Genomic DNA, 12,721 nt, shown 5'->3' on the forward strand with positions numbered 1-12,721 from the left:
TTTTCTTCTCATCCTTCTCCTTCTTCTCATCCTTCTTCTTCTTCTCATCCTTCTCCTTCTCATCCTTCTTCTTCTCATCCTTCTCCTTCTTTTTTTTTTTTTTCTCATCCTTCTTCTCATCCTTCTCCTTCTTCTCATCCTTCTTCTCATCCTTCTCCTTCTTCTCATCCTTCTCCTTCTTCTCATCCTTCTCCTTCTTCTCATCCTTCTCCTTCTCCTTCTTCTCATCCTTCTCCTTCTCCTTCTTCTCATCCTTCTCCTTCTTCTCATCCTTCTCCTTCTCCTTCTTCTCATCCTTCTCCTTCTTCTCATCCTTCTCCTTCTTCTCATCCTTCTTCTCATCCTTCTCCTTCTTCTCATCCTTCTTCTCATCCTTCTCCTTCTTCTCATCCTTCTCCTTCTTCTCATCCTTCTTCTCATCCTTCTCCTTCTTCTCATCCTTCTTCTCATCCTTCTCCTTCTTCTCATCCTTCTCCTTCTCCTTCTTCTCATCCTTCTCCTTCTTCTCATCCTTCTCCTTCTCCTTCTTCTCATCCTTCTCCTTCTTCTCATCCTTCTCCTTCTTCTCATCCTTCTCCTTCTTCTCATCCTTCTCCTTCTTCTCATCCTTCTTCTCATCCTTCTCCTTCTTCTCATCCTTCTCCTTCTTCTCATCCTTCTTCTCATCCTTCTCCTTCTTCTCATCCTTCTTCTCATCCTTCTCCTTCTTCTCATCCTTCTTCTCATCCTTCTTCTCATCCTTCTCCTTCTTCTCATCCTTCTCTTTCTTCTCATCCTTCTCCTTCTCCTTCTTCTCATCCTTCTCCTTCTTCTCATCCTTCTCCTTCTCCTTCTTCTCATCCTTCTCCTTCTTCTCATCCTTCTCCTTCTTCTCATCCTTCTTCTCATCCTTCTCCTTCTTCTCATCCTTCTTCTCATCCTTCTCCTTCTTCTCATCCTTCTCCTTCTTCTCATCCTTCTTCTCATCCTTCTTCTCATCCTTCTTCTCATCCTTCTCCTTCTTCTCATCCTTCTTCTCATCCTTCTTCTCATCCTTCTCCTTCTTCTCATCCTTCTCCTTCTCCTTCTTCTCATCCTTCTCCTCCTTCTCATCCTTCTCCTTCTCCTTCTTCTCATCCTTCTCCTTCTTCTCATCCTTCTCCTTCTCCTTCTTCTCATCCTTCTCCTTCTCCATCTTCTCATCCTTCTCCTTCTCCTTCTTCTCATCCTTCTCCTTCTCCTTCTCCTTCTCCTACTTCTCATCCTTCTCCTTCTTCTCATCCTTCTCCTTCTCCTTCTTCTCATCCTTCTCCTTCTTCTCATCCTTCTCCTTCTCCTTCTTCTCATCCTTCTCCTTCTCCATCTTCTCATCCTTCTCCTTCTCCTTCTTCTCATCCTTCTCCTTCTCCTTCTTCTCATCCTTCTCCTGCTTCTCATCCTTCTCCTTCTTCTCATCCTTCTCCTTCTCCTTCTCCTTCCTCATCTCCAAGGACATTTAAATTAAAGGTACAGTGTTCTGCACTAATTTAAAGGCTCTCTGAAGCCTAGAAACCCTTTTTATAAGTTAACTTCGTAGCGAATAAATTCGCATCGAATCAAATTTCTTCCTGAAATTCGGCGAATCAGCCGAATCGAATTTTTGAATAATTCGCTCATCTCTAATTGTGACCTACTATGGTGTATTGAAAATAATTTTAAACTGTAAATCAATAAATAATATTCTTGTGGTTCGCCTACACTATACACATACCTATACCATGTGCAGCTTTAATCAATATTATATACAATTGTGTCGCGCTTCACTGAAATTTCAATTTTTCTAATAACCTTAATGACTGAATATATATAAAACTATATAAAATTTCCATAAACCATATATATTGCAGTGAAAATTCCTCTAATTTAAAATAATTTCAAGTGCTCATATTGAATATATACAAATATATTAATTATATTAATCATGAATGCTGCTGCCAGACTCATCCACCTTACTAACCATTCTGTATCTGCCACCCCTCTCTGCCAATCCCTCCACTGGCCTCCACCCCTCTCTGCCAATCCCTCCACTGGCCTCCATTCAGTGTCCTCCACCCCTCTCTGCCAATCCCTCCACTGGCCTCCACTAAGTGTCCTCCACCCATCTCTGCCAATCCCTCCACTGGTCTCCACTCAGTGTCCTCCACCCCTCTCTGCCAATCCTTCCACTGGCCTCCACTAAGTGTCCTCCACCCCTCTCTGCCAATCCCTCCACTGGTCTCCACTCAGTGTCCTCCACCCCTCTCTGCCAATCCCTCCACTGACCTCTACTCAGTGTCCTCCACCCCTCTCTGCCAATCCCTCCACTGACCTCCACTCAGTGTCCTCCACTCCTCTCTGCCAATCCCTCCACTGACCTCCACTCAGTGTCCTCCACCCCTCTCTGCCAATCCCTCCACTGGCCTCCACTCAGTGTCCTCCACCCCTCTCTGCCAATCCCTCCACTGGCTTCCCGTTGCCCAACGGATTAAATTCAAAACATTAACAATCACATATAAAGCCATTTATAACTCTGCCCCAAATTATGTCACCGATCTTGTCTCCAAATATCACCAAAACCGTACTCTCTGCTCCTCGCAAGACCTCCTACTTTCTAGCTCCCTTGTCTCCTCCTCCCATGCTTGTCTCCAGGACTTCTCCAGAGCTTCCCCCCATCCTCTGGAACTCTCTACCCCAATTTATCAGACTATCGCCTACTCTGCTCACTTTTAGGCGATCTCTGGAAACCGATCTCTTCAGGGAAGCCTATCTTGCCCTCAGGTAATACTGGAATCTTCTATTCCTCCTACCAGTCCATCCCCCACAGTTACTACCTTTTGTACCACTAGCCCCTCCCTCCTAGATTGTAAGCTCCAAGGAGCAGGGCCCTCCTAACCCTCTTGTATTGAACTGTATTGTTGCTGTATTGTCTCCCGTTATATTGTAAAGCGCTGAGCAAACTGTTATATATATATATATATATATATATATATATATATAAAAATCCTGTATAATAATAATGTAGATATAATTAAATAAAACAAAAATAAAAAGTCCACTTTGTGATGATATTGCAGAATAATGCTCCTTCTCTATGCGCTCACCTTATTTTTTGACAAAACCGTTAAGTAAGGCCAAATCATCCTGTGTCCCTTATATGGACTAGTGGGTAACTTGCAGGTTGTATTCTTATTCCAGATGGACAGATGGATGAGTGTAGGAATATAATTTTGTCCTCCAGATCCCCGTTATATTGGATTCGGATGGATGGGTTTTCTCCCTCTCCCCTCCAGGGGTTTTTTTTTCTCTTCCTACAACTCTTCTCCTTATTTCACAGGAAATGACAGCGAAGGTTCACTTTAAAGGAGAACACTGATCATTCTTGAAATTGGCGAATCATTATTTGTCTGCGCTCAGATCTACCGGTTGTCTTCCACGCTCAAGCACTGTCATGTGGGAGCAGCCAGGTAGTGTAGAAGGAGTGGCAGGGTAGCACTATTTTGCAATATCATCACAAAGTGGACTTTTTATTTTTATTTTATTTTATTATATCTACATTGATTAATATATTTGTATATATTCAATTTGAGCACTTTACATTATTTTAAATTAGAGGAATTTTCACTGCAATATATATGGTTTATGGGAATTTTTATATATTTTTATATATTCAGTCATTAAGGTTATTAGAAAAATTAAAATTTCAGTGGAGCGCAACACAATTGTATATAATAAAGACTTGTACAAGACTTGTTAAGGAGTCCATCCTCAGTTGCCATTCCCTTGGGCATCCCGTACACTCCGCACCCCACCCAAGTTATAATTCCCCTAATACAACTTTAAAACAAAGCTCAGGGACTGGTTGCTGTCTCCTGATGCAAGTCTGAATGTAAGTGTTGCCTGGCTGTGCAGGACTATAGGGGGACCCAAATCTGTTGCAACTCCCAAGGGGGTAGTGCTGCATTCATAATATATGTTTGGTGACTTGCTATGGTGACCATATAAAGATATCATCAATAACTGCTTGTGTGTTGATTTCATAGGTACTGAAATCTCCATTTCTACGGTGGTAAAAGATGATAAAGGATTTTTACTTCGGAAACTAAACGAGTGCTTGGGAAGCAGCACAGACAAGGCTGGTCCACTGACCATTCACAGAATTTCACTGGATCGTGCAAACAGTCAAAACACATGGGAATTCGGAACGCCAAGGAATGATAAGCAAAACAAAGTGATCATGATGGTTGGTGAAACCGGATCTGGTAAGACAGCCCTGATTAACACTATGGTCAACTTCATCTTTGGTGTGGAGTGGAAGGATGATCACCGGATCCAGTTACTTGAAGACAGTAGTAAGAAGAGTCAAGCTCACAGCCAAACAGCGAGTGTCACTACCTACCAGATCAACCACGAAGATAACTTCCGAATCCCGTACTCCATAACCATCATTGACACTCCAGGGTTTGGAGACACCAGAGGGATAAACTACGATGAGAAAATAATGCAGAAGATACGACAATTTTTTCAGACATGCAAATTCACAAAAATTGATGCCATTTGTTTTGTCGTTCAGTCATCTTTGGCGCGATTAACTCCAACACAGGAGTACATCTATAACAACGTTTTGTCCATTTTTGGGAATGACATCAAAGAGAATATAGTCTTCTTCACTACCTTTGCTGATGTCCAGAAGCCAAATGTTCTCTCAGCAATTGTTCAGGCTGATGTTCCCTGTGCGAAATCTAAGGATGGACAACCTATGTACTTTAAGGTCAATAACTCCATGCTGTATAAAAATAACCGCCCTGATGAGGAGGATGAGGATGTCTACTTGACTCATAAAATACAATGGAAGAGGGGAATGAAAAGCCTTGATAAATTTCTTTTACACTTTTTGCCTGGAATAGCCAGTAAAGATTTAATTTTAACAAAGGAAGTTTTGGCAGAAAGAAACAATATGGAGGGAACTTTGGATGGACTTGTCCGAAAAATTGAGGAGGTGACCAGGAAACGGCATGAACTGGAGCAAACAGAGAGAGCTTTGAGCGAACACAAGGCAGAGGCTGAAAAGAACGAGAATTTTAAGTTTGAAGTCACAAGAGTTGGAAAAAAAAAAATAGAATCCACAGAACGCTCAAACAATTGTAACGAGTGCAAATCCACATGCCACCAAGACTGCAACGTGCATTTTAATCCCCTGGTTTATTTTTGTTGTGTTTTTAGTTGGGGGGGAACTTGTCGTGTGTGTGGACATGAGTCTAGAGTGCACTGTTCAGAAAATTCTCACTGGATAACTACTACTGAAGTCCACATGCAAAGTTATAACGAAGTAAAAGGAAAATATGAAGATGAGGAGAAGAAGGAGATGACTCTAGAAGATGTTCTCAAAAAATTGAAGGATGACATTGAGAAGGCAAAGGATGAGGCACTGAAACTTATTCAGAAGGTTGATATGGTCCTTAAGCGTCTCCAGAAGATCGCCTTAAAACCCAACCCAATGTCTGCTGTAGATTACCTCCGGCTACTCATCCAAAGAGAGCAGCGGGTAGGAAAGATTGGATTCATGGAGAGAATTAAACTGCTGGAAGAAAACATTCAAAGATTTGATATTATCAGTAATATTCAGTCTCAGGGAGACGATGTCAGCATTGACAACATAATGTGACAAATGAGCATAGCTTCTGACATTGAATAACATAATGCCGGTGTAAATCTGGAAGGTCCCGATTATTGTTGGGTTACGCTGTTCTCCATCTGCCTCCCTGTTAGCATGTTGTGTACACATGAAAATACACTATAACAGCAAAATTCTCATATATCATACTGCTTGTAGTAAGTCTGTGTTGGTGTCAGATGAAATGCTTATGTCTAATCTAACATTCTCTCTTGTGAAGACGGCTATGATGTTGTAGTGGATTGTGATAGACAGTCCACGTTTTATTAGATGATCAGTAAAATGACAATTTTATAGTCTTGCTACTTTATGTTTCTTGCTCTTTAAAAAAATGCCTAACTCTCTTAAGTAAACAATCAGATATAGGTTGACAGAACAATGATGATAATTAAGATGGCGCCTTCATCCGGAGTCTCACCCTAGGTGACTCATTAGGAGAAAAGTATCTTTTAATGTAAACAACCCCCATAAAAGGGAATGAGTCTTTTTGGGGAAAATGATTGGAAGATATCAACACGGATGGAAGAACACACAGAAACCCAGTGGACTTTTCACCCAATCAATGTATATGCTTTGCCTGCATCATCAGACCTATAAATGATACTGTTAGTTCCTCAATAAAACAGAATTTTAGGAAGTTGGCAAACTGCGAAGTGTCAGTGTCTTACTTCCACGTGCACGTATTCTCATATTAATTTGGCTCACTGGTAGATCACGGTAAATGGTCTGTAAGTGACCTAGTCCAAGACATTTGGCGCCCAACGTGGGGCCCGGGTTCTGAACACCGGATCAGCCGACCCAGAGTGGATGAGGGGGACCATGGAGCATTCCAGACGCGGAGACTGATCACCTCCGAAAGTGGTAAGTGAATTTTTATGTCTAATAATTCCTTACCTGCGTAGTCTGGAATTGCCCAACGGGACTACTCACCCGTCTGGCTGTCCGTTGATTAGCAAAGTGACAGGTATACTTGCCCGGGGCTCCTTTGAACCCACCTGTCAGTGTAACGTCATCTACCAGTGTGATATGTCTTGTCTTTTGTGTTGTCTGTGTGTACCAGTGTGATTGGTTGGGTTGTTGTTGATGCGCCTGTGAGGGAGGGGAGGATTACGGCAAAATATTCCTCGTCAGGAGTGGACAGGATACACCCTGATTTGAGAGAGGGTGCCGGGAACTCGCAGTCGCAGTAATGGTGACTGACGAGGGGAACTCGTAGTCGCAGTAATGGTGACTCGAGGGAAAAAATAACCACAGCCAGGGATTGGTCTTGTGGGGGAAAAAGAAAACTAAACAAAAACAAAAAAAAAAAACATTTTACTCCCGACAGGCGTGTCCGAAATACTATGTCATGATCACACTGTGTATGTGGATTAATGTTTGGTGTACACGAAAGAGTGAGGATTGGTGAAAGTAGTACAGTGACAATCGTAGCTCCTGATATATTGGTTTACAGGGTTAATGTACATTATTCTCAGTGTAGCTGACAAATAGGGAAGTTACTGGAGGAGAAGCAGGGGGGAAGTGCTGCGCGGGTTCTGCTTAAACTGTCTCACGACACAGCACTTTCAGAACAGAGTGACGGCTTTGGGGACCACCTTAGGGTCCCCGGGAGGGAAGTAAAACAAAATGGGACAGAAACTTATAAAGCCAGAGAACAGTTCGTTTGCTTGTGAACTGGTGGAGGAGAGAGAGGGACCAGAGTATGTAAAAAAGTTGAGAAAGTTAAACAAGCTGGGTGGAACATGTAAGAATGGTGGGAGGTTGCAGGCGGAGGACTGGAGAAAGTTGTGTAAAGAGAATAAAGGGCTTTTAATGAAGCATAACATGTTAAAGACAGCAGAAACTTGGTTTAATGTGGCCCGCGCCCTACATCAGGAGGGGTGGGTGGAGCAAAAACTGAATCAGGACGGGGGAGTTGTATATGTATATTACAGGAAAGGAGATGCGCCCGGCAAGGCGCCACCCCCCTATGATGATGGCCCGTCCTGGAGGTGCGAGGCATGTGGAAATACAGGAAGGCCCCACCCCGAGAATCCAGATTTTTGCATACCGTGTAGTCAGAACCTCCAGATATGTAAGGGGTGTTCAGTTAAGAATCCGGGGTGGGAGGAGATTTGCAAGGGATGTGACCGGAAGCTGACTATGCAACATCTGATGCTTCCAACTCAGTCACCTCCATTTCTGCCTCCGGCCCCGCCCCTTCCGCTTCCGCCCTCATCAAAGATGGCGGCGCCCAGTGAAGCCACCGGAAGCCATGTTGACTCTGGACTTAGTACACCGATACACCATACACACCTCATACCAGCTGCCACCCTTTGCTCAGTGCTTACTGTCTCTGGCTCCCAACCACCTTCGGCCCTCCACACACCCCTGATGCCTGTAGTACCACCACCACCAAAACAAACAGAGGCTTCAGACCAAGTTGAACTGAAGACACCCACAGAATGGCCGGGCTGGAATTTTACAGATGTGTTAACCCCTACCTCTCTGCCAGACAGAAGAGGATGGGCTCAAGAAAAGACAGTGGCCGCGGCAGTCCGCCAGGGTACCCGAGAGGATGATGCTGTTTCCATTTGTTCCCAACGGAATGATCCGTTCTCAGAAGGCCATGGTCCAGAAAGCAAATCACTCGTTCAACTTCCCCCAACCACACAACCCCATCGTCAAAAATTATCTATGTATGAGTCTAGAATGGGAGCAGACTCAGCACCTCATCCCTTTTCTTCCACTTACCACAATCCTGTCTATCGCCCCCAAGGATCTGAAGAAGACCATCCCCGCCCGGTGCCCAACCTACCTGATGCTCCTATCATGTATGTGGCTTTCACTCCATCCCAAACCTCCGCACTAGTCACAACTCTCCTGGACCCGGAGAAACACCCGATGCCTTTTTACCGGCGCATAGCCCAGATCCACAAGACCTATTCCACAGTATGGAGGGATTTGGTCAGTCTGTGTGAGATCAAGGCTGGGGATGCATATTGGCCTATAATGGAAAAGGATCTCACCAGAGTAAAGCCAAATGAGGACACCACTTATGCCTCGGGAATTTCTTTCTGTGACCAGTTGCAGCAGTGGGCCAGAGAGAGACTGGCGGACCAGGCCACCGCATTGCAGGACATTACCCAAGACAAGACTGAGTCGGTGGAAAAGTTCCATACCAGACTAACACAGGTGTTTACAGACCTGGGATTCAGTGTCCATAACAAGGTACATACTCAAATGCTGGCCTCTGCATTTGTATCAGGACTAAAGGAGTCTGTTCGCAAGGGTTTGATCACTGCCCATCCAGAGTACTGTACCCTCCACCTGGATATACTGCTGGTGGCAAAAGGTCTGGAAGCGGCCCAGACAACCCGGAAGCTGACACCACTCATGTTGTCAGCTGGAGAGCAGGTCCCCAGAAGAAACCCACTTGTTTGCTTCAACTGTGGAAAACCAGGACATTTCAGAAGGGAATGCAGAGCTCCCAGACGTCCACGGCAACCCAATGACTACAACTCAGGGTGGGAAGAGTCTGCAATGCCATCACCTGGCTGAACAGGGCTGCAAGGTTTCTAAGGACAAGTTACAGTGGTGCCAAACTTCTGTCATTTTCTTGGGACATTGCATTTCCCAAGCCACTCGTCACCTTACGCTGGATAGAGAACGGGCTATCCAGAATGTCCCAATATCTCAGGGACCAAAAGCCCTGCATGTTTTCCTAGGGTTGGTTTCCTATTGTCATTCCTGGATCCCAGAAGCCTCCATCTTGATGCAATCCCTTTATGATGCCCTGAAATCTGAACCCTTCTTCCTGACAGAAAAAGCTGTACTTGACTTCCATCGCCTGAGAAAGGCCATTTCCACTGCACCTGCATTAGGCCTACCGGATTACGATGAGCCCTTCAAATTTTTTGTGGCTGAGAGGCAGGGTCATGCAACAGGAGTCCTGGTACAACGCTACGGAGGTCACCTCCGGTCTCTAGGCTATTATTCCGGCAGGCTGGACCCAGTTGCACGGGGTGGTCCCTCCTGTCTGAGGGCTGTTTTTGCTGTCCATCTTCTCCTGGATAAGACGGCAGATTTGGTTTTAGGACATCCACTCACACTTCTGGCCCTCCATGACATCACTGCAATATTGAATCAAACCCAACCCAAACATCTATCTGCTGCCAGACATCTGCGACTACAAGGCTCCCTCCCCCTGCCTGATCATGTTATCCTGGTCAGATGCACCCAGATAAACCCTGCAACTCTTCTTCCTCTTCCAGAGGGGGGGGGGGGTAGAAGAAACAGAAGACGACACCGAAGACATGGCACCAGAGGATGTGGCACATGACTGTTTGGAACTTATGCAGGCCGAAACTACACACCTACCAACAGTCCATGATAAGCCCCTATCAAATCCTGATCTAATACTCTTTGTGGACGGATCCCGCTTTGCAGATAATGCTGGCACCTACCACACTGGATATGCTGTGACTACCGACACAATGGTACTGCAAGCTAGACCTCTTCCACCTTTTATGTCTGCACAAGAGGCTGAACTAAGGGCCCTCACCAAAGCCTGTGAATTAACAAAAGGAAAGACAGCTAACATTTACACGGACTCCAGATATGCACTGGGGGTTGCACTTGATTTTGGCCTAATCTGGAAAATGAGGGGCTTTCTCACGGCAGCTGGGACTCCTGTAAAGCATGGAAAGGCGATCAACCGCCTTATGGAAGCACTCTTACTACCAGCCCAAGTGGCCATACTGAAGGTGAAGGCCCACGGTAAATTGACCACTATGGAAGCAAAAGGAAATCATCTGGCAGACATGGCTGCTAAGCAAGCTGCGGTCAGGGAGCAGGAAGAGGATGAAGAGATGTGCAGTGAGGTGGTGCCTGTGTTAATTCATCAGCCCAAGGACAACCAACTCCAGGAAGCCCAGGATAATGCTTCAGAAGAAGAAAGGAAGGAATGGATACAGAAAGGAGCAGTTGAGGACAAAGGATTGTGGGTGGTGGGGAAGAAGGTTTTGCTTCCCAGATCCTTATATCCGACCACAGTGCAGTGGGCACATGGAGCGTCACACCTGTCCAAGATGCTAATGAACTCTTTGATCGGTAAATACTATGTGGCACCCGGAATTACGGCTTACACAGACAGATTCTGTAAGTCTTGTGTTGTATGTGCCAAGTGCAATTCTGGAAGACCTGAGAAACCTCCAAGCAAACATCTGGCCAGGGCACTATATCCATTTCAGAGGATCCAGATAGATCATATCCAGATGCCAAAAAGTGGACGATTTGAATATGCCCTAGTGGTGGTGGATATGTTCTCAGGATGGCCAGAGGCATTCACAGTAACCAACCAGACGGCAAGAACCACTGCCAAGAAGCTGCTCACGGAGATAGTCTGCAGATATGGAGTGCCCGAGGTGGTTGAAAGCGATCAGGGACCGGCTTTTACTGCCAATGTCACAAAAGAGATCTGGGGGGCTCTGGGGGTCACACTTGCGTTTCACACACCCTATCATCCCCAGAGTAGTGGCAAGGTAGAGTGCCTAAATGGGGTCCTGAAGTCAAGAATGTTAAAAATGGCCCAAGAGATAGGCATGGGATGGCCGGACAGCTTGCCTATTGCTCTTTTCAGCGTTAGATACACACCAAGGGGAAGTCATGGGTTGTCTCCCTATGAGATTTTGTTTGGGTTCGCCCCTAGACTGGGTACCTACTATCCTCAACAATTACAATTGCAGTCTGACTCATTGACAAAGTATGTGATATCTTTGACACGTGTGTTGACTAATATCCATGTGCAAGTATTCTCCTCCATTCCAGATCCTGAGGCGGACATAGGAACACACACTTCACAACCTGGAGACTGGGTCTTGGTCAAAAAGTTTCTGCGAAAACATACATTGGAACCCAGATATGACGGTCCTTTCCAGGTGCTCCTGGTGACTGCCATTTCAGTGAAGTTGGAGGGAAAGTCCACTTGGATACATGCCTAACATTGCAAGGAGGTTCCAGCTCCAGAGGACGAGGCCCTGTCCGTGTCACCCACACCACAATGATTGTGTTGCATATCCTTTTTTAGTGGAAATGGGAGGGGGCCAACAGGTGGCCATCACTCACAAGGGTGACTCCACCCAGTTTTGGTATAATTCATCCAACACACAAGTAGCAACATTTTTTCTTCAATCATAGCCTGTGCAAGAACACACCTGTCCCCATTGCCTCCACAATATATATATGTGTGACGGATGACTATTGGGGAGACAAGTGCGGATACTGGGGCTCAGTAGGATGGAATACGGGGCCTGACTGGGGGTATAAACCGCTAAGTGCTTTAAACCGCAAAGATAAAAATGGGAAGAGCCTAATTGATAGATTGACTATATTTAAAAAAGGCACATGTTCATATGAAAACCCAACAGGGAGAACTATGCCACTCACCCTCACCATAGAGAACCCCAGCCCAGGAGATGAGGGGCTTTACTGGTTGGGATACTGGGGACATGGGGGAGTGATGGGAAAATTCTGGATAAGGGATATGTATAGATCAAACCGATGGAAATCTTCCAGAGATACTGCTCCCACCTATAACCCACTTATGCCAAAGATCAAAACGTTGGCAGAGATGGTGGCCATAGCAAACCCTACATACGAAGATCCATAGCAGTAGAAACCGGCCTCTCAGACACTAATCTGTGGTTAGAATGGATGAGATACAATGCAAACTCGCATAATAAGTCCAACTGCTATGTGTGTGGACATGCCAGACCACATCTGGGGACGGTGCCACTAACCCTACCAGATTCCATAGAGGAGTGTGTCTTAAGCCTGTATACTAACATCTCTACGAACCAGTCTTTATGTGAGGACTGGAAGAAGCGTTACCCCCTAGTCCAAGGAGACGAAAAGGCCCCAAATGGTTTAACTATATATCCCGGTAATTATACCTGCTATGCCAACTACGAGGGAGGAGGAAGGTTCCTGGGGAACTTCACAAAGGGATTCTGTGCTGCTTATAGTACAGCCCAGTCAGATCTAACCCAGAACCAAGTCATATCATTGGGGAAT

General features: G+C 45.3%; 1 protein-coding gene across 1 annotated transcript; it reads left to right on the forward strand.

The window, feature by feature from the left end:
- Positions 1-4,037: 4,037 nt before the first annotated feature.
- Positions 4,038-6,314, forward strand: LOC149449812 (uncharacterized; the record flags this gene model as incomplete). Its single annotated transcript, XM_089692730.1, has 1 exon — positions 4,038-6,314. A coding segment is annotated over one exon (1,622 nt), but the record flags the coding sequence as incomplete, so codon positions are not given.
- Positions 6,315-12,721: the final 6,407 nt, after the last annotated feature.

The sequence above is a fragment of the Staurois parvus genome, unplaced genomic scaffold (assembly GCF_062004578.1).
Source record: "Staurois parvus isolate SC_StPar_1 unplaced genomic scaffold, SC_StPar_1.0 ptg000603l, whole genome shotgun sequence".
In the NCBI taxonomy this organism is placed as follows: Eukaryota; Metazoa; Chordata; class Amphibia; order Anura; family Ranidae; genus Staurois; species Staurois parvus.